A 23093-nucleotide genomic window follows, 5' to 3' on the forward strand; every position below is an offset into this window, starting at 1 on the left:
TAAAGCATCCGCCAACTCCTGGACAGTCTGTGGTGCAACGTGGCGTTGGTGGATGGAGCGAGACATGATGTCCCAGATGTGCTCAATTGGATTCAGGTCTGGGGAACGGGCGGGCCAACCGCACCAGCATATGGTCTCACAAGGGGTCTGAGGATCTCATCTCGGGACCTAATGGCAGTCAGGCTACCTCTGGCGAGCACATGGAGGGCTGTGCGGCCCCCCAAAGAAATGCCACCCCACACCATGACTGACCCACCGCCAAACCGGTCATGCTGGAGGATATTGTAGGCAGCAGAACGTTCTCCACGGCGTCTCCAGACTCTGTCACGTCTGTCACGTGCTCAGTGTGAACCTGCTTTCATCTGTGAAGAGCACAGGGCGCCAGTGGCAAATTTGCCAATCTTGGTGTTCTCTGGCAAATGCCAAACGTCCTGCACGGTGTTGGGCTGTAAGCACAACCCCCACCTGTGGACGTCGGGCCCTCATACCACCCTCATGGAGTCTGTTTCTGACCGTTTGAGCAGACACATGCACATTTGTGGCCTGCTGGAGGTCATTTTGCAGGACTCTGGCAGTGCTTCTCCTGTTCCTCCTTGCACAAAGGCGGAGGTAGCGGTCCTGCTGCTGTGTTGTTGCCCTCCTACGGCCTCCTCCACGTCTCCTGATGTACTGGCCTGTCTCCTGGTAGCGCCTCCATGCTCTGGACACTACGCTGACAGACACAGCAAACCTTCTTGCCACAGCTCGCATTGATGTGCCATCCTGGATGAGCTGCACTACCTGAGCCACTTGTGTGGGTTGTAGACTCTGTCTCATGTTACCACTAGAGTGACAGCACCGCCAGCATTCAAAAGTGACCAAAACATCAGCCAGGAAGCATAGGAACTGAGAAGTGGTCTGTGCTCCCCACCTGCAGAACCACTCCTTTATTGGGGGTGTCTTGCTAATTGCCTATCATTTCCACCTGTTGTCTATTCCATTTGCACAACAGCATGTGAAATTTATTGTCAATCAGTGTTGCTTCCTAAGTGGACAGTTTGATTTCACAGAAGTGTGATTGACTTGGAGTTAAATTGTGTTGTTTAAGTGTTCCCTTTATTTTTTTGAGCAGTGTATATATTTTTTCATTTAACCTTTATTTAACTAGTCAGTTAAGAAAAAAATCTTATTTACAATGACGACCTACCCCAGACAAACCCGGACGATGCTGGGCCAATTATGTGTCACCCTATGGGACTCCCAATCATGGACAGATGTAATGCAGCCTGGATTCGAACCAGGTACTGAGATGTGTCTTAGACCACTGCGCCACTCGGGAGCCCATATGAGGAAATCGGTAAATTGAAATAAATTAATTAGGCCCTAGTCTATGGATTTCACATGACTGGTAATACAGATATGCATCTGTTGGTCACAGATACCTTATAAGAAAAAGTATGAGCAGTGAGTTGCCTCAAAAACTTGTCCGAGCTTGTGGTTCTGGTCTGCGTTGCAGGGGGGTGGGGGGGTTATTATGAGGTTGTCCGAGCTTGTGGTTCTGGTCTGCGTTGCAACATATCTCCTTCACAGAGTTGATCAGGCTGTTGATTGTGGCCTGTGGAATGTTGTCTCACTCCTCTTCAATGGCTGTGCAAAGTTGCTGGATATAGGCGGGAACTTGAACACGCTGTCGTACACGTCGAACCAAAGCATCCCAAACAGTATGCAGGCCATGGAAGAACAGGGACATTTTCAGCTTCCAGGAATTGTGTACAGATCCTTGCGACATGGGGCCGTACTGAAACATGAATGATGCCGGCGGATGAATGGCACGAAAGTGGGCCTCAGGATCTCGTCACAGTATCTCTGTGCATTCAAATTGCCATCGATAAAATGCCATTTGGGTTCGTTGTTCATAGCTTATGCCTACCCACACATACCATAACCCCACCATGGGGCACTCTGTTCACAATGTTGACATCAGCAAACCGCTTGCCCAAACGTCTCCTTACACGCTGTCTGCCATCTGCTCAGTACAGTTGAAACTGTGATTCATCTGTGAAGAGAACAATTCTCCTGCCTGCCAGTGGCCATTGAAGGTGAGCATTTGCCCACTGCAGTAGGTTACGACGCCAAACTGTAGTCAGGTCAAAACCCTGGTGAGAACGACAAGCTCGCAGATGAAGAAGTGAAGAAGCTGGATGTGGAAGTCCTGGGCTGGCGTGGTTACACGTGGTCTGCAGTTGTGAGGTCGGTTTGACGTACTGACAAATTCTCTAAAGCTAAGTTGGAGACGGCTTATGGTAGAGAAATTAACATTCAATTCTCTGGCAACAGCTCTGGTGGACATTCCTGCAGTCAACCTGCCAATTGCACGCTCCCTCAAAATTTGAGACATCTGTGGCATTGTAGTGTGTGACAAAACTGCACATTTTAGAGCGGCCTTTTATTGTAACCAGCAAAAAAGAGAAATGCTCACTGACAGTGCGCAAAATCTTTTGTACGTATGGAAAATGTTGTACCTGTTTCCTCCAGCATCTTCACAAGGTCCTTTGCTGTTGTTCTGGGATTGATTTGCACTTTTCGCACCAAAGTACGTTCATCTCTAGGAGACAGAACGCATCTCCTTCCTGAGCGGTATGACGGCTGTGTGGTCCCATGGTGTTTATACTTGCGTACTATTGTTTTTACAGATGAATGTGGTACCTTCAGGCGTTTGGATATTGCTCCCAATGATGAACCAGACTTGTGGAGGTCTACAATTTATTTTTCTGAGGTCTTGGCTGATTTCTTTAGATTTTCCCATGATGTCAAGCAAAGAGGCACTGAGTTTGAAGGTAGACCTTGAAATACATCCACAGGTACACATCCAATTGACTCAAATTATGTCAATTAGCTTATCAGAAGCTTCTAAAGCCATGACATTTTCTGGAATTTTCCAAGCTGTTTAAAGGCACAGTCAACTTAGTGTATGTAAACTTTTGACCCACTGGAATTGTGATACAGTGAATTATAAGTGAAATAATCTGTAAACAATTGTTGGAAAAATTACTTGTATCATGCACAAAGTAGATGTCCTAACCGACTTGCAAAAACTATAGTTTGTTAACAAGAAATTTGTGGAGTGGTTGAAAAATGAGTTTTAATGACTCCAACCTAAGTGTATGTAAACTTCCGACTTCAACTGTATGTGGGAACTCCATCAAGACTGTTGGAAAAGCATTCCTCAAGAAGCTGGTTGAGAGAATGTGAAGAGTGTGCAAAGCTGTCATCAAGGCAAAGGGTGGCTACTTTGAAGAATCTCAAATATACACTTTTTTGGTTACTACATGATTCCATATGTGTTATTTCATAGTTTTGATGTCTTCACTATCATTCTACAATGTAGAGAATAGTAAAAATAAAGAAAAACCCTTGAATGAGCAGGTTTTTCCAAACTTTTGACTCGTAATCTATATTGAATGTTTATGTTTTACACCAGGTCCTCCAACCAGAGGCGGGGGTGGTAGAGTAAAAAAAGTGGGATCAGAAATTATGCAAGTAATGTTGTTTGATGGACTCATCTGTATGCTAGTTTTTGTCTAAAAGAGAGAGACAAACAAAGAGGGAGATATACAAAAGAGAAAAAAGGGAGAGGAGAAGAAGAAGATTACCATGTATATAGAACATATGACTACTCTTTCCTTGATAGTTGTTAGGATTTAGTCTATAATCAGAAATCTAAACATGTCCATACAGGGTCTCAATCATATATAAGTGCAGCTTAGCGGTCAAAACTTCGATATTTATTAAATGTATTGCATCGGATCCATCCATGTGTGTCTTTTTTTCTTAATCATGTTACAACATTAAAATATTACAATGGCAGATCCAATGGAGACACATGAAACTAAGGGAATAATGATGAGCTATTCAGGTTGAACTAAGGCTTATATACTCATACCCATCTCCATGGCACCATGTTAACTTCTTAACCAATCCCTAGCTTTGACATTTCTAATAAGGCCTCTTAAGTGGCTGTTTTCGCAATGTCGGAGGTGGAACTGCTTTAGAGCTGTCAAATCCACAAGCGGCTCCTGGCATTATGCCACTGGAATGAACATTGGAATGTGACATGTACTCTACACCTCGATTAGGCTGATAGAAATCCTCATTATTTAGTTTAATTATTTTCTTTACAGAACAAAAATATAAAATCAACATGTAGTGTTGGTTCCATGTTTTAGGAGCTGAAATAAAAGATTGCAGAAATGTTCCATTTGCAAAAAAAAGGGTATTTCTCTGAAATGTTGTGCTCAAATTAATTTACACCCCTGTCAGTGAGCATTTCTCCTTTCCCAAGATAATCCATCCACCCGACAGGTGTGGCATATCAAGAAGCTGATTAAACAGCATGATCATTACTGTGCTGTAAACAATAAAAGGCCACTCTAAAATGTAAAGTTTTGTCACAACCCAATGCCACAGATGTCTCAAGTTGAGCAAGCATGCAATTGGCATGCTGACTGGAGGAATGTCCACCAGAGCTGTCATGTTAATTTCTTTACCATAAGCCACTTCCAACGTCGTTTTAGAGAATTTGGCAGTTCGTCGAACCAGCCTCACAACCGCAAACCACGTGTAACCACACCAGCCCAGGACCTCCACATCCGGCTTATACACCTGCGGGATCGTCTGAGACCAGTCACCCAGACAGCTGATAAAACCTGTGGCTTTGCACAAACATTTCTGCACAAACTGTCAGAAACCGTCTCAGGGAAGCTCATCTGCGTGGTCGTCGTCCTCACCAGGGTCTTGACCTGACTGCAGTTTGGCGTCGTAACCAGCATCAAAGGGCAAATGCTCACATTCATTGGCCACTGGCACGCTGGAGAAATGGGCTCTTCACGGATTAAGCCAAGGTTTCAAACTGTACCGGGCAGATGGCAGACAGCGTGTACGGTGTCGTGTGCGAGGGTGGGAAGTGGCGGGACACAATGCAAATAGTCCGGGTAGCCATTTGATTAGTTGTTCAGGAGTCTTATGGCTTGTGGGTAAAAGCTGTTGAGAATACTTTTGGTCCTACACTTGGCAATCCGGTACCACTTTCCATGTTGTAGCAGAGAGAACAGTCTATGACTGGGGCGGCTGGGGTCTTTGACAATTTTAAGGACTTCCTCTGACACAGTCTGGTGTAAAGGTCCTGGACGGCAGGCAGCTTAGCCCCAGTGATGTACTGGGCCGTACGCATTACCCTCTGTACTGCTTAGCGGTCGGAGGCCGAGCAGTTGCCGTACCAGGCAGTGATGCAACCAGTCAGGATGCTCTCCATGTTGCAGCTGTAGAACCTTTTGAGGATCTGAGGATCCATGCAAAATCTTTTCAGTCTCCTGAGGGGGAATAGGTTTTGTTGTGCCCTCTTCACAACTGTCTTGGTGTGTTTGGACCATGATAGTTTGTTGGTGATGTGGACACCAAGGAAATTGAAGCTCTCAACCTGCTCCACTACAGCCCTGTCGATGAGAATGGGGGCGTGCTCGGTCCTCCTTTTCATGTAGTCCACAATCATCTCCTTTGTCTTGATTACGTTGAGGGATAGGTTGTTATTCTGGCACCACCCGGCCAGGTCTCTGACCTCCTCCCTATAGGCTGTCTCGTCATTGATCAGGCCTACCACTGTTGTGTCATCTGCAAACTTAATGATGGTGTTGGAGTCGTGCCTGGCCATGCAGTCATGGGTGAACAGGGAGTAAAGGAGGGCATTAAAGTCCCTGGCCACTAGGAGCGCCGCCTCTGGGTGAGTGGTTTCCTGTTTGCTTATTTCCTTATACAGCTGACTCAGTGCGGTCTTAGCACCAGCGTCCGTCTGTGGTGGTAAATAAACAGCCACGAAAATAATAGATAAAAACTCTCTTGGCTGTGGTCTACAGCTTATCATGAGATACTCGACTTCAGGCGAGCAAAATCTAGAGATTTCCTTAGATTTCGTGCACCAGCTGTTGTTTACAAATGTACACTCTGTCTTACCGGAGTGTGTTGGTCTGTCTAGTCGGTGCAGCGTATATCCCGCTAGCTGAATGCTTTCCATGTCGTCATTCAGCTAGGATTTGGTGAAACATAAGATATTATAGTTTTTGATGTCCCGTTGGTAGGATATTCGTGATTGTACCTCGTCTCATTTATTGTCCAATGATTGTACGTTGGCAAGTAATATTGATGGTAAGGGCAGATTTCCCACTCGCCGTCGGCGGATCCTTACGAGGCACCCCGCCCTGTGTCCTCTATACCTGCGTCTCTTTCTCTTGCCAATGACTGGGATTTCGGCCATGTCGGGTGTCTGAAGTTACATCCTGTGCATCTTCGTCTATTCCGAGGTGAGTGATCGCTGTCCTGATATCCAGAAGCTCTTGTTTGCCGTAAGATACGGTTGCAGAAACATTATGTACAAAATAAGTTACAAAAACAGTGGAAAAAACAAACATAATAGCACAATCGGTTAGGCGCCCGTAAAACGGCTGCCATTTCTTCCGGCGCCATTGTACACGTTTGATCACCACCGTTCGTCAGCACCCAGCAGGTGTTCATGTCAATGTTCGTGTTGGTCTATCTTCCCTCATACAGTATGTGAGTGAGAGAGTGGTCAAATCTAAGGCTTTATTGGATCAAAGGTCAATGGAGAACATTATTATGCAGTTTCTTTTAAGAACTGGTCTCAAAATGTGATAATAAAAAGGGGTTAATTGACTCAGTACTCTTTACACAACCTACAAAACACCCCAGGATTTTTGAAATTTGTTTTCCCCCACCCATCTTTCAATTTAATATATTCCATTTCCACTGTCTGTCTGATATGTATCTGCCAATTCTCTGTTCCTTTCAAAGCAGCTGTAATATGTTTCCCTGCTGATAGGATGGGAGAAATGATCTATTCTCTACTTAGGTTGTGTCCTAAATTCCTAATAGTGCCCTACTTTTGATGAGTGCCTTAGTAGTGCACTATGTAGGGAATAGGGTACCATTTGGAACTTGGCCTTATCAGACTGAGGTAATATAATGGAGGAATAAAATGCTACATTAAAGCAGAGTGGAGTAATGCTCCAGTGTGGCTCAGTTGGTAAGAACGTGGAGCTAGCAAATGCAAGGTCGTGGGGTTAAATTCCCCCAGAGGTCACATCCACATACTAAAGATTGAGTCATGAATGTAAGAAGATATAATGAGACAAATGTGAAGGTAAAAGTACAAAACTGCTTTAGTACTAGGATTAGGACATACTATGTTGATGTAGAACTGATTCAATTCATTACAGTCTAAATGTGATGCTAAGTAATATAGCCTGTGAGTGTTTTGCTTGCTGAAGCAAATCATTCACCTTGCCCTTCATTCAGGAAATAAGAGAGGAGAGGAGGGAAGAGAGGGGGATGAGGAGAGCTCCTATGAAAGCCCCCCACGTGTTCCACCTGCTCCATCACGTGAGGCAGAGAGATCACACATCTAGGTCCTGTATGGCACAGTTGATAATATGGGTTCAAAAAGGTAATGGGTTCAATTCCAGCAGGAATCACATACACATACTGAAAACATGCACATGCACTCACTGTACTGCAAGGCACTGAAAGCAAGTGTCTTCTAAGTAGCATATAGTGCACATAGCATAATGATGTGAGGTGTGTGAGTGTGTGAGAGGCATATCAAACTGGCTTACCTTTCCCATCTTGGCCACTGCATCCACCTCCACCTCTCTGGCTCCACGGATGAACTTGGTGATGACCACTGGATGCTCCTGTAGGAAAAATAACATTGGATATCTAACTCTCAAATGGCACCTATTCCCTATATAGTGCTCTACTTTCAATCTGGGTCCATAGGGCTCTCATCAAAAGTAGTGCACTGTATAGGGAATAGGATTCCATTTTAGATGCACAATTGAAGTGTGCTCTGCTGCACTATGTTGGAGTAGGGGGCTGCATCCAGTTTATATTGGGATTCTACAGCAACCCAGCTCAACTCCCCAGATTCCTGATACATACTATCATACCAGTTACACATGTGATTTGTACAGCTAGCCGGGTGGGCACAGTGAGTCACAAAGCCATGAGCAGAGCTCAGTAGAGTCTGCTGAGGACAGGACGGCTCATAATAATGGCTGAAACGGAGTTAATGGAATGGCATCAAACACATGGAAACCATATGTTTGATCTATTTGATACTATTCCACTCCAGCCATTATCACGAGCCTGTCCTCCCCAATTAAGGTGCCACCAACCTCCTGTGGTAGAGCTCCTCTTGGCGTGGTGAGTGGTATGTGTGTGTGTGTGCTGCCCCTAAGAGACAGGCGTGTGAAGCTGTGTTCTGTCAAAAGCCAGGCAGGCCATGTCTATTCAGGTCACAGGCCAGAGGGCCGTTTCTCCTCCTCCTAGCTAGAGAAGTGCTGCTTAGCTGACAGTAAGCAACGGGAGGTGTATGTGTGTGTTTGTGTGTGCATATGACCAGGACTGGTGTAGTGTGAGCAGCATGACAGGGAGGCCGGCTGCTCTGTCAGCCCCAGGCAAGGGCATGTTGAGGGGCCAGGTGGACCACCAGCACCCAGAGGGAGTGTGTTTGTATGTGTGGGCAGAGAGACAGGTAAACAACAAAATCAGCTCTGCCCCACAGGCAACATACTACACTCATCCATACTGAGAAGGTGCCAGTGAGGGGCACGAGCTGATTGAACTCAGAGGAACTGTGTGGGTGTGTGTGTGTGTGTGTGTGTGTGTGTGTGTGTGTGCAGTAGGTGAGTAGACATTAGACAAAGGTTGCATCCCAAATTGCAAACTAGTCCCTATGTAGTGCACTACTTTTGACCAAGGCCCAATGGGCTCTGTTTAAAAGTATAGGTTGCCATTTGGGACACAAAGAGAGAGTTTTATATGTGGTTGGCTAGGGAGAACAAATACACTTCATTTCTCCATGTAATCCTTTTTATAAGAGAGGGGGTTATATGTGCGTGTGCATAATGAAGAAATTGTATTTGTAACTCACAGGGTGGGTGAGTCTGAGTGTGCATGTGTTGAAACGATTGTGTATGTTGAGTAGGAAGAGGTTTTCAACTGATTACTTCAAGTAATGCACCCTACAGAGAATAGGGTTCAAGTCGGGACACAGATAATAAAGTTCCCTGGATCACCTGAGACACCTGAGTCGCCTCATCCAGGAAGCCCCTCATCTCTTCTTCACCGTATGCCACGTTCATTGCTGAGCCACTGAAGAGGAAGAGAGAGGAAAATAATTAGAAAAATAATAAGGTTTTTTAGCTCAAATGTTGATATCTCCCAGTTGCATCATTATAATCAAGATGAAGAAAGGTTTTAAACAGCAAAACAAAAAAGTAGAGAAAAATAAAGAGAGATTTAGGTCAGCTAACACTCCAGGCTCTACAGAATGAGTTTGCTTTCTGAGCTGAGTCATTAAAAAAGATGTATTCAGGGTATTTATGTTTTTCTCCCTTCTTCTTTTGGCCGGCTAGTTGGGCATCCACATGCTCCTGAACGCAGCCAGAGGGAGAGTGGATAGTCTCTGTCCCAAATGGCACCCTATTCCCAACATAGTGCACTACTTTTAAACAGAGCCCTATGGGTTTCACTATAGGCCCTAGTCAAAAGTAATGCACTATAAATGGAATATGGTGCTATTTGGCACACAGGCATAGACTAGAGGGACAGGGGAGGGTCAGGCTCAGTCACAACTCCTACCTCCTTTGGCCTGACTGCTGCAAGGCACACATATGGCCAAACAGCCAGACACCACACCTGTCTTTAAAAAGCCATGGACATTATACGGGGTTCAAGGAGAAAATATTTCTCTGTGGCTCAGTTGGTTGAAGAGCCAGGATTGTTGGTTTGATTACCGCTGGGACCACCACCCATATGAAAATGCATGCACGCATGACTGTAATCGCTTTGGACAAAATCATTGGCTAAATGGGCATATCACAATCATTGGCTTAGTGATTTCATTCTTTGAATTACAACATACTCAAACAATGGATATCTAGTGTGAGTGGCTGAACTGCATTTAGAGATCAATCATCTTCCAAGCTAATCATAATTAGTAATGGTATGATGAGAGGTAGGCCCAAACACACTATGCGCAATGACATAATAATAGAGAAAGACAGACAGATGGACAGCCAGGCAGTCAGGCAAGAGAGGAGGAAGGGAGGAGAAAGGGAGTTGAGGAAAGAGGTTCATTCTCCATGTACACAAACCAATAAGGTAATACAGTTAACAGGGTGGTGCCTTCAGTTCCTACAAGACCATAGACAACCCTTGGGGACCTGAGATTCCTAATCACTCCATCATGGATGACTGTTTGCAAACTAAAACAAGAAGCAGCAGCCTAACAGCCTAACAGCCTAACCCACCTGTCTGACGCTGCTCTTCTCCTGAGCATGTGAGCTGTGTGTGTGTGTGTGTGTGTGTGTGTGTGTGTGTGTGTGTGTGTGTGTGTGTGTGTGTGTGTGTGTGGGAGCTGTGTTGACTCGAGTACCAAAATTAGCCACACAATATGCTTTCAATACACTTTCAAAACCACGCTGTTGCTTGATTATGTGCAAATTAGCAATCCAGACCTCCCCAATACCAGCCCCGTATTAACACACACACTGTAATAAGTTGTGTTGTGTTCTTCTCAGGATGTAGGCCATCTTTTCATTCTGGTAATTGAGTAGCATCACAGTGGTAGCCGTGACAAAATATTAAAGGCTAAATTGAGCCTCCGCTTTAGCTAATCAGTCTCTCGCTGTTTGTTATACCCTCCCTTCCATATTTCATTTTGTGTTTCTTCACGCTGACGGTCGTATTTATTTATTCTTCTGAGATGCATTCAATTACTCAAAAATGTGTTTTCTAGTTGGACATATGGTGTGGCTGTACAAACAAGTTATCATATTAGAAAATACATCACATTACTGTGGATATACTGTAGAGGACTGGCCAACATAAACAAGGAAAGATTAGTCCATTCCATTTCAATTCAGTTCATACAGGAAGTAAACTGAAATTCCAATTACTGATTTGAAATGAAGTTGACTCCAACCTATGGTTATGAGAGTGCTGTCCCCTCCCCAACAGTTAGCTGAGTACGTAAGAGGGGCTCAGGAGACAGGTGTAGCTTAACGGAGTACGTAAGAGGGGCTCAGGAGACATGAGTAGCTTAACGGAGTACGTAAGAGGGGCTCAGGAGACATGAGTAGCTTAATGGAGTACGTAAGAGGGGCTCAGGAGACAGGTGTAGCTTAACGGAGTACGTAAGAGGGGCTCAGGAGACATGAGTAGCTTAACGGAGTACGTAAGAGGGGCTCAGGAGACATGAGTAGCTTAATGGAGTACGTAAGAGGGGCTCAGGAGACAGGTGTAGCTTAACGGAGTACGTAAGAGGGGCTCAGGAGACATGAGTAGCTTAATGGAGTACGTAAGAGGGGCTCAGGAGACATGAGTAGCTTAATGGAGTACGTAAGAGGGGCTCAGGAGACATGAGTAGCTTAACGGAGTACGTAAGAGGGGCTCAGGAGACATGAGTAGCTTAATGGAGTATGTAAGAGGGGCTCAGGAGACATGAGTAGCTTAACGGAGTACGTAAGAGGGGCTCAGGAGACATGAGTAGCTTAATGGAGTACGTAAGAGGGGCTCAGGAGACATGAGTAGCTTAACGGAGTACGTAAGAGGGGCTCAGGAGACATGAGTAGCTTAATGGAGTACGTAAGAGGGACTCAGGAGACATGAGTAGCTTAACGGAGTACGTAAGAGGGACGCAAGAGACAGGGGTAGCTTACCTGAGTACGTAAGAGGGGCGCAGGAGACAGGGGTAGCTTAATGGAGTACGTAAGAGGGACTCAGGAGACATGAGTAGCTTAACGGAGTACGTAAGAGGGACGCAAGAGACAGGGGTAGCTTACCTGAGTACGTAAGAGGGGCGCAGGAGACAGGGGTAGCCCACTTTATTGGCAAAGGTAAAGGCATCTTCCTGAACCAAACAGAATCAGAGGAGATGAGGGTTAAAGCATTGGTTCCAATTACAACTTATACTTATAGCATCAAATGCCTGTCTGCCTGACCCTCTGTCATTCTGTCTTTATTTCACTCAGTCTCTTTCTGTCACAATCTCTCTCTCCATCTCTCTCTCGCTGCTCTTTGTTTTCTCCATCATAATACAACAGTCCCTGGTGGGATGAACAGATTGGTTCCTAGGGATACTGGGCTCTGTCGGCTCTAAGTCTAAAAACGACTCACCACTTAAAATACAAGTGAGCGCTAGAAAGAAGTAAGTAGATAATTAGGGAGAGAGAAGGTGTGAGAGAAAAAAAACTAATATGGAATGTGTAGGAAGTGTCTAGGAGGAAGTCTAGTCCTCTGTTTTTCTTCCTCTCACTCTGTCTCTTTCCTTCATTCTAATATCAGCATGTCTTCGCTAACCCTGTTTTCTTCCTTCTAGAGTACATAGCCCTGTCTAAGCCGAGACAGCCTATCCCCTTTCCACTCCTCTCCCTGTAGGTCCAGGAGAGACATGAGCAGTGCAACACTAAGGGAATGGAGAGTCAGACACATTTCAGCAAGTCGGTCTGTCTACACGTCTCTACACTTCGGACACTAAGGGGACAGTTTGTTTGTGTTGTGTGTGTGCATGTCTCACCAGTGAGCTGAGGGCCTTCCACGGGGCCTGGGCCACCCCCAGTTCATCCAGGATGGTGGAGAACACTGACCTCTCCTCGGCTCGGTCGATCTGCTGGGGGTTGGTTCCTAGGATCTTCACCCCGTTCAGGTGCAGAGGCATGGCCAGGTTATTGGGGATCTGACCCCCTACAGACACGATGCTGCCTGTACAGCCCTGGAGACTCACGGTAGAGAAGTAGGACTTTAGTCAGGTTACAACATTATTTATATCTATAAATGAAATCTGCCATTTTTCTCCTGTTTCTGGAATCACAGACTAAAATGTGTTTTACTTTTATAATAAGGTGAAATAAGGTGGTTGTGAATAGGCTACTGGGTGCTTGTTGAGATGTTTTGTAACAATTATTTGTCTGATAAAAGGTTTCATACATTTCAATAAACCTTCATCCAAGAGAGGAAAGGACAGGAGGGATGGTGGTAATGTTATCTCCCTGAATTAACAACCAGTTAAATCACCAGGCTGATCTCATATCCACTTTAACTGGAGTACATTCCTCTGGAGGGAAAAGTCAACGGTACATCCCAAATGGCACCCTATTCCATATTTGGTGCAGTATTTAGTACACTACTTTTGAACAGGGCCTATAGGGCTGGGCCGTTTATGATGTACTGGGCCGTTTACACTACCCTCTGTAGTGCCTTGTGGTCAGAGGCCATACAAAGCAGTAATGCAACCAGTCAGGATGCTCTCGATGGTGCAGCTGTAGAACCTTTTGAGGATCTGAGGACCCATGCCAAATCTTTTCAGTCTCCGAGGGGGAATAGGTTTTGTCGTGCCCTCTTCACGGCTGTCTTGGTGTGCTTGGACCATGTTAGTTTGTTGGTAGCTCTCAACCTGCTCCACTGCAGCCCCATCAATGAAAATGGGGGTGTGCTCGGCCCTCCTTTTCCTGCAGTCCACAATCTCCTTTGTCTTGATCACGTTGAGGGAGAGATTTCTGTCCTGGCACCACTCTGCGAGGTCTCTGACCACCTCCCTATAGGGTGTCTCGTAGCTGTCTTGGGGCCCTTGTTAAGTTCAGTGGCGTCATTAACTTCTTTCTTTTTTTCTTTTTTTTTACCAAGTACCAGGACATTTTAGCCAAAAACCTGGCTGCCTCTGCCAGGAGGCTAACACTTGGCTGCAAGCTCTGAGTGGGTTCTCCTCTGGGCTTCAATCCAGTTGGGCTACAAACTAAAACCACCACCGCTACAGACATACATCCATGACTCCAAATGTGCACTTCACATTTCCATCTCATAAAACTCATGTCATATACAGTGTCAATGTTTATGATCACTATGTTTGATGTACAGTTACAAGATGACATGGCGTCATACCCTTGGATGTTCTGAACAGAATGAGCCTGGTAGCCGACCTTCCTATACTGTGCCGTTCCCCTCTCTTTCCGTCCCTCGCTAGCTCGCTGTGAAAGATGCAAGTGTTTGTGTTTTCCTAGTGGAATCAAATTTTGACACTCAGAAATGGGAGTGGACACCAGGAGTCGACGTGCAAGGAGTCGAGGAATCAATTATTTTGGAGTCGACTCACCACCACTACATCATCATCGTTAACAGTTAGAAATATTTCAGAAAAAGGCAAGCAATAGCAGCGAAGTCCTGTATTGCAATACTTTAAGAAGTTACTTTGAGAAGACGTTTGATGCGCTGCAAGTCCCTCCTCTCCCATGTACTCACGAGCATATACCCATGTGGGTGATTGAAAGATGAAAAAAGTGTGTGTGGATCTCATTCAACAGGACAATAGCCCAACACACCTCCAGGCTGTGTAAGGGCTACTTGACCAAGAAGAAGAGTGATGGAGTGCTGCATCAGATGACCTGGCCTCCACAATCACCTGACCTTAACCCAATTGAGACGGTTTGGGATGAGTTGGACCGCAGAGTGAGGAAAAGCAGCAAACAATGCTCAGCATATGTGGGAACTCCTTCAAGACTGTTGGAAAAGCATTCTAGGTGAAGCTGGTTGAGAGAATGCCAAGAGTGTGCAAAGCTGTCATCAAGGCAAAGGGTGGCTACTTTGAAGAATCTCAAATATACACTTTTTTGGTTACTACATGATTCCATATGTGTTATTTCATGGTTTTGATGTCTTCACTATTATTCTACAATGTAGAAAATAGTATAAATAAAGAAAAACCCTGGAATATGTAGGTGTGTCCAAACTTTTGACTGGTACTGTATGTATACATTTATTTAGCAATGCTCACGCACGCAATGTGGCCGATTTGGTCAGCATGTTATGAGATCTTATAAGTTCTGCTAACGTCACTTTTCGTGAATTTTTAAGCATTTCTATAATAAAAAAAGCACATAAAAGCTTCATAATTCATAAAGGTCATATAATCTGACTAATTTTATCTCATAGAACTAAACTTATAAGATTGCCTAAGCCTGTGTTAACCTAATTCCTGATTTATCCCAAAACCCTATTCTTTCCCCATTCATTCTCCCCATAGGAAGGGCTGAACAAACCAGAGATAAATCATTTCCGGGTTTTAGGACTACAAGCTGGCAAGCTCTATATGTCTGCTGCAGAGGGACAAGACAGAGCAATGAGAAAACTAGTTTATAACAGTAATGGAAATCAAAGTGCTGAAAAAATTTGGCTCCCTATTTAAAAAGAAGATGGAGAACAAGCTGTTAAAGAAAATGTTTGTTTTGGTGCAGGTACAGCTAACTAGCACCAAAATAATATTGCGATATGGTCAAAACGATACGATATACCGTCAAAAATAACATCCCGTTATGTAACTATTGATTTTTCCCCCCATCACTAATGTGTGTGCGTATACGTGTATGTGTGCACATCTGTGTGTCTCCGAACGTTCATGTGTGTGTGTTGACTTCTCACCTCTTGCTGTGTGATGTCCAGAATGCGTTCCAGAGTCAACTCTTCAAAGTACAGGCGGTCACATTCGTCAAAGTCCGTGCTGACAGTCTCAGGGTTGTGGTTTACCACCACTGTCCGCCTGCCCATCTGACGTAGAGCTCGGATACTGGACACTGCACACCAGTCAAACTCCACACTGCTCCCTAGTGGACAGGAGGGATAACAAAAACGTAATTATTGTATTATTATAACTCACAACTTTCGAATATTGATTTGATTTAATTTATTTTGGTTTGATACATGTTAGTTACAACAACGAACACCCATGACAGAGGAGTTGGCGGATCGCAAACAGATCAGCTACCATAGAAAAGGTTAAATAAAAAATGACAAAATATAAATATGGCTAGAGCAAAACCAGTCATTAGTATGTTGAAAACACCATGATAATGCATCTCACCAATGTGATAGGGACCACATCCCAGCACCATGACACCCTGGTCCTTGAACTCCAAGTCATGCTCCTGTTGAATGGACACAATGACACAGGTTAGAAAGATTGAAAAAGTGTCTAACTAAACTTTGACAAACACAATTCATGGGAAAACACCATTAAGGACCACTTACTCATATCTTCTCAAATAAAGGTATCGCTTATACTATTAAGAATTGCAGTGTGTTTACATCCCTCAGCCGTTTACCAAAAAAGTGGCGGGGTGTCCACTTTATTGTTGTTTATACTGCAGATTGGCCTTATAACATTTTTCCAATTCAGGAGCTAACGTACGGCACCAGAAAATGACTGGACATTGGACAGATACATTATGAATTCACATGAGTTAAGCAGGATAAGGACTCACCTGTCCATGGTAGGTGCAGTACAGGTAGTTGGTCACAGCAGGATACTCTGCAGCAAGGGTGTCAATCTGAACAGAAAATAAAAACTGATGTCTCCTACAATACAGAACCTACTCATTAGAATACTATGAACACGTGACAATGTGATATTTCTGTGCACAATGCTTTTGTTTAATAGGCCAAGGTAAGTCTGAGGGTCTGTCGCTAGGAGAGCGATGTCAGAGAGGTATCACGTGGTGGTGAGGGACGTTTGTTAGCCTGAAAGTTCATTTCAACTCAGGTGGGAGATACTCAACGCGTCCCAGATGGTACCCTATTCCCAATACAGTGAACTACTTTTAAGAAGTACACTATGTAGGGTAGTGAATAGGGTGCCATTTGGGACGCATGCATGGACCAGGACCCAGGGGAGGCTGCTCACCTGTTTCACCCAGGGTTTAATGTTCTGACCCAGCCTCAACACTCTGGCCTCCCCCTCACTGGAGCCCAGGGCCTGGCCCACCTGGCGGTCTGAGAAGCCGTCCTGTTTAGCCTTCAGCAGCAGGGTCTGGGGTAATGTTGCACTGAGGAGAGAAACCAAGATCTGAGCTTAAAAGGTTAAATACATACACACACTGAATGTAGCACTTAGAAAACATCTAGTGTGTGTTGGGCCCCTCCCTCTGCACCAGGTCAGTGATTGGAGCCGTTTAACCCTCTAGTCTAAGCCGGGGGGGAGGGTTCTACTAAGCTAACATATGGAATTGTTTTAAGATGGTCATACCATGGATCATTAAGCTTTTTGATTTAGAATTTTAAGGCCCCTTAAGGTATCAAAATAATAAACTAATTATATATATATTTTGGCATTACTCCTATTAGCTCATTGAAATGCACTGAATAACAGATTCACTACATGAAAATAAAAACAAATCTAAAGGAAGTTTGTATTGTTTTTGTTGACATGTACAGTGCATTCGGGAAAGTATTCAGACCCCTTGACTTATTCCACATTTTGTTACGTTACAGTTTTATAAAATTGATTAAATCGTTTTTTCCCCCCATAATCAATCTACACTCAAACCCCCATAATGACAAAGCAACAACAGGGTTTTTACATTTTTTGGCAAATGTATAAAAAAGAAATAAAACTGAAATATCACATTTACATAAGTATTCTGACCTTTTACTCAGTACTTTGTTGAAGCACCTTTTGGCAGCGATTACAGCCTTGAGTCTTCTTGGGTATGATGCTACAAGCTTGGGGAGTTTCTCCCGTTCTTCTCTGCAGATCCTCTCCAGCTCTGTCAGGTTGGATGAGGAACATCGCTGTACAGCTATTTTCAGGTCTCTCCAGACATGTTCGATGGTGTCAAGTCCACTCAAGGACATTCAGAGACTTGTCCCGAAGCGACTCCTGCATTGTCTTTGCTGGGTGCTTAGGATCATTGTCCTGTTGGAAGGTGAACCTTTACCCCAGTCTGAGGTCCTGAGCGCTCTGGAGCAAGTTCTCATCAAGGATCTCTCTGTAGTTTGCTCCGTTTATAATTCCCTCGACCCTGACTAGTCTCCCAGTCCCTGCCCCTGAAAAACATCCCCACAGCATGGGACGGTGCCAGGTTTCCTCCAGATGCGACTAGGGCTATTACGGTGACCGTATTACTGCCACACCGGCAGTCAAGAAGGCAGTCAAATTCCACAAGACCTTTTAGTCAAGGTAACTAGGCTTCTCCAAGCTCTGATGCTGCTGATGGTCATTAGTAGCCTACCAAACTTGCTAACTGCCTGGTACTCAGCACTCTATTGTCCCTCTAATCACTCTGACATCAATGCAAATGTGATTGAAAATCTAACCAAACACTTCACGAGAGCCCATGAGCTCATGTTGCTCAACATTTCTATAGGCTATGCAATTGAAAATTGGGGAAACAAGAGTGATGGCCTCTATTAAAAAGGAGGATCCCATCAGATTTCTATAGGCTAGGCTATTATATTTATTCCTCCACTTTCCTAATATTAAGCACATTGTTTATTTTTACAGCAGGAGTTTAGCATACCTGGCTGGCATGAAAATTTACCACAGGGAAAAGTGTCCTCCATTCGGTATTTAAGTGCATAGATTACATGTATTTTTTCCCGCTGCCCCTGTTTCGAGACAGGTGCACAATATTCTATGTAAAAATACATGTCACTTATATTATTTAGTATATGTAAAGACAAGATTAAATCAAGAATAGTCTGATGGATGACAATATTAGCCTGTCACTTGTGATGTATATATTATCACTTGTGAATGATGTCCAGACTAAGGCAAGAAGCAACGCATAACTTTTTTTTGCGACTTGTAGCCTAGCCCATAGGCCTATATGTTTTCATTAGGTTTGTATCACAACTAAAGTGGCCAAATAACTTCTTAAAATGTATCCACAATATGGGGGATAGTAGATTGACATAGCTTTTGTACTTAATGAACAGAAAAAGCACTAGCCTATCTTGTGTCTTGTGGTCTGAGAGTCCTTTAAGTGCCTTTTTGCAAACTCCAAGCGGGCTGTCATGTGCCTTTTACTCAGGGGCTTTCCGTCTGGCCACTAACATAAAGGCCTGATTGGTGGAGTGCTGCAGAGATGGTTGTCCTTCTGGAAGGTTATCCCATCTCCACAGAGAAACTCTGGAGCTCTGTCACAGTGACCAGCGCGTTCTTGGTCACCTCCCTGACCAAAGCCCTTCTCCCCCGATTGCTCCGTTTGGCCGGGCAGCCAGCTCTAGGAAGAGTCTTGGTGGTTCCAAAATTCTTCCATTTAAGAATGATGGAGGCCACTGTGTTCTTGGGGATCTTCATTGCTGCAGACATGTTTTGGTACCCTTCCCCAGATCTGTGCCTCAACACAATCCTGTCTAGGAGCTCTATGGACAATTCCTTCAACCTCATGGCTAAGTTTTTTTCTCTGACATGCACTGTCAACAGTGGGACCTTATATACTGTGTGTGCTTTTCAAAATCGTGTCCAATCACTTGAATCTACCATAGGTGGACTCCAATCAAGTTGTAGAAACAGCTTAAGGATGATCAATGGAAACAGGATAAACCTGAGCTCAATTTCAAGTCTCATAGCAAAGGGTCTGAATACTTATGTAAATAAGGTTTCTATTTTTTATTTGAAATATATTTGCAAACATTTCCAAAAACCTGTTTTCGCTTTGTCATTATGGGGTATTGTGTGTTGATTGACAAGTTCCATGAAATAAACATTTATTTAATCCATTTTAGAATAAGGCTGTAATGTAACAAAACGTGGAAAAAGGGAAGGGGTCTATATACTTTCCAAATGCACTGTATTTAACCCCTTATTTTTGGCACTAAACTATCTCCATATACACACCTCTATTCATTTTTAACTGGGCGTCCTAGAGCAAAACAACCGACATGTATGTGTTCGTGAGAGACTCACCTTTCTACAGAGGGGTCATATTAGTGTGTAGCCTAAACTGTTCGTACGCTACAGACAGAACTTGGCAGAAGAGGCTGTACTGACTTCAGACGAGTCCTGTGACGTTTGCGGGGGCCGTAAAGCAAAACAGAGAACACCATTGTGTTCCTGAGACAAACCGTTCGGATGATTTACACGTTTTGTTGAGAAGACCGATTTTCGGGAATGTCTATGGTCTGACAAACACCGCTCTAGCTCTGTCACCTTCCACTGCAGACGCGGAAGAGCGATATCGGCAGATGCGGTGGATTGAGACGCAGCCCATCAAAGAAACTGATATCTCTAGCTTAAACTGATGGATTTTGATGGGGATTTTGTTATTATGTTAATTTTATTTCCACAGCCAGGCCATGGGTTATATGACTAAGTTGATTGACATTCCTGATGCACACCCGTGTCTGCTCTGCATCTCCTCCCACACAGGGCCCAAAATCTCCTCTAGCCCTCCATCGCTCCTCTCCAGCATCCCTCCAACCTGGGCAGAGCCATGGCAGGGCCATGGCAGGAGGTCGATACAAATTTGAATAGAAGAGAGGCGGGTGGATGGAATGAGAGACAGACTAGAGAAGACGATTGGTGGAGAGAGGTGCTAAGACACTTGAGGAGAGGAGGACTGAGAGACTGGAGGAGGAGAGGTGGACTGGCTGAGAGGGAGGAGTGTATTTCTACAGCAGGAGGGATAGAGTAGTGGGTGAGCTGCTAAGAGGCATCAAGAACACATCCCCATTGGACTAACAGTCTCAGTTTAACTGTGCCCTCATAGCATCACCTAGTGGTAGAAGTGTTAAATGCATCAAGTTTTTTTTCATAACAGTGAAATTCGTGTGTGTGTGTGTGTGTGTGTGTGTGTGTGTGTGTGTGTGTGTGTGCGTGCATGCATGCGTGTATGTGTGTGCGTATCTTTGCATGCATGAGTGTGTGCATGCAACGATGCATATGTATGTTTGCGTGTGTGTGCTTGCGTGTGTGTGTGTGTGTGCATGCATGTGTGTGTGTGTGCCGCCATGCATGCGTGTGTGTGTTCCTACCTGTTAAACTGGCTCAGGTGCTGTTCCAGCTCTGTGATGCGTCGTAGCTTGTGTAGGAACCACTTGTCTATGGCAGTGAGATGGTGGATGTGGTCTACAGTGACACCACTGTGAAGGGCCTAGAGAGATGCCGGGAGAGGGTCAGTCAATACAATACGGTTTTACTCATCTCACTTTCTGCTTTACTCTCAACTCACACAAACACACGCACACACAGAGAATCAAATCATTCTAAACACATGATAATAACACAATTCAACCTGTTCTAACACCTGTGCATTTAAATGAGCTACCACCTGCTGGTAAGAACAACCAGTCAATCAATTATGATGAGACATTCAAGTCTCACGACTGAAAACCATGATGATAAAAACACAACCTATGCAGAACATAAGAAAACATTCAGTTGAGTTGTGCGATGGATTAATCAGGCATTGTCGAGTGGAGTCCTTCTCATACAGGGAATGATGCAGTGTAATTGTGAGCCGTGTCTGCTGCGGTGCCTTCGGAATATAAAGCAGGGCCCAATGAGCCGTGACGGGCCCAGCTCCAACACCCACACACATTCCAGCACTGCTCTGTCTGTTACCTGGGCATGTGTGGGACTCAGCACAAGGCAGAAGGACACACACAGCACTAAGTGGTGCCTTTCAGCCATGTGTGATTCACATGGACAGGCTGTTTAATAGAAGACATAACCAGCTCACAATGAAATTAGGCACTGAGAGAAAATAAAATGCTGAAATTACACACACACACACACACACACACACACACACACACACACACACACACACACACACACACACACACACACACACACACACACACACACACACACACACACACACACACACACACACACACACACACACACAGACACACACAGACACAGACTCTGCTGCCAGGCTAACCTTGAGTGTTATTGGCGTCTCATAGCGTGATACGATTGGGCCCATTACTTCTTAATACATCGTACAAGCATCAATCACTTCATCCTGCACTCAATGATGGATTCCTCACTCCGTTCCTCTCCCACACATTTGCCACCATTTGACTTGGCTGTACAAGTTCCATTGTTATTTTAATATTGTTTTTATTATTTTTTTATTCTTCAAGCTCTGTCATGTTGGTTGTTGATCACTGCTAGACAGCAGTCTTGCCATAGATCTTCAAGCCAATTAAAGTCAAACTGTAACTAAGCCACTCAGGAACATTCACTGCCTTCTTGGTAAGCAACTCCAGTGTACATTTGGCCTTGTGTTTTAGGTTATTGTCTCCCAGTGTCTGTTGGAAAGCAGACAACCAGGTTTTCCTCTAGGAAGTGTTTGCCTGTGCTGAACTCTATTCCCTTCATTTTGAAAAACTCTGTGGTCCTCGCCGATAAAAGCATACCCATAACATGCTACAGCATACCCGTAACATGCTACAGCATACCCGTAACATGATACAGCATACCCATAACATGATACAGACACCACCCTGCTTGAAAATATGAAGCGTGCTACTCTTGCCTTATTGCAAACAGGATGCCTTATTCTGTACAAGCTTCCTTCTTTCACTCTGTCATTTAGGTTAGTATTGCAGAATAACTACAATGTTGTTGATCCATTGATCCATCCTGAGTTACCTTACAGATAATTCTATGTGTGGGGTACAGAGATGAGGTAGTCATATAAAAATCATGTTAAACACTATTATTGCACACAGAGTCCATGCAACTTATTATGTGACTTGTTAAGCAAATATTTACTCCTGAACTTATTTAGGCTTGCCATAACAGAGGGGGTGAATACTTATTGACATTCCACCTTTTCAAAAATGTCTAAAAACACAATTCCACTTTGACATTATGGCGTATTGTGTTTAGGCCAGTGACACAAAATCTCAATGTAATCATCTTTTAATTCAGGCTGTAACACAACAAAATGTGGAAAAGGTCAAGGGGTGCAGCCACGGGTACAGCCACTTTCTGAAGGCCCTGTATGTGTTGTCTCTACCTTGGCCAGGGAGAAAACCCGTGTGCTGGAGGGTACAGCCAGCTCCTGTTGTAGGTCCTGCTGAGCAGACCAAGGCTTGTTGAGGGGCAGGCGGGGCATGAACCCGTCCACAGAGGGGTGGCACATCCTCAGAGCCTTCTGCATGCTCTCCTCAAACGTACGCCCAACCGCCATCACCTAAGAGGACAGGGGGGAGAGAGAGAGACGTTAAAACAAGAAGATAAAGAGACAGACAGGTTT

General features: G+C 44.5%; 1 protein-coding gene across 1 annotated transcript in view; it reads right to left on the minus strand.

Annotated features, from left to right (window-relative positions):
• Positions 1–23093, minus strand: part of cps1 (carbamoyl-phosphate synthase 1, mitochondrial) — a 98945-nt gene that overhangs the window by 37437 nt on the left and 38415 nt on the right. Inside the window, exons 20-29 of the mRNA XM_014173741.3 lie at positions 22854–23030; positions 20854–20972; positions 16781–16922; positions 16362–16427; positions 15962–16025; positions 15523–15704; positions 12629–12823; positions 11895–11962; positions 9126–9201; positions 7662–7739 (exon numbers count right to left, since the gene is read on the minus strand). Coding sequence (XP_014029216.3) covers positions 7662–7739; positions 9126–9201; positions 11895–11962; positions 12629–12823; positions 15523–15704; positions 15962–16025; positions 16362–16427; positions 16781–16922; positions 20854–20972; positions 22854–23030 — 1167 coding nt within the window. The remainder of the gene's footprint in view (positions 1–7661; positions 7740–9125; positions 9202–11894; positions 11963–12628; positions 12824–15522; positions 15705–15961; positions 16026–16361; positions 16428–16780; positions 16923–20853; positions 20973–22853; positions 23031–23093) is intronic.

The sequence above is a fragment of the Salmo salar genome, chromosome 25, assembly GCF_965601325.2.
Source record: "Salmo salar chromosome 25, fSalSal1, whole genome shotgun sequence".
NCBI classification, from domain to species: Eukaryota; Metazoa; Chordata; class Actinopteri; order Salmoniformes; family Salmonidae; genus Salmo; species Salmo salar.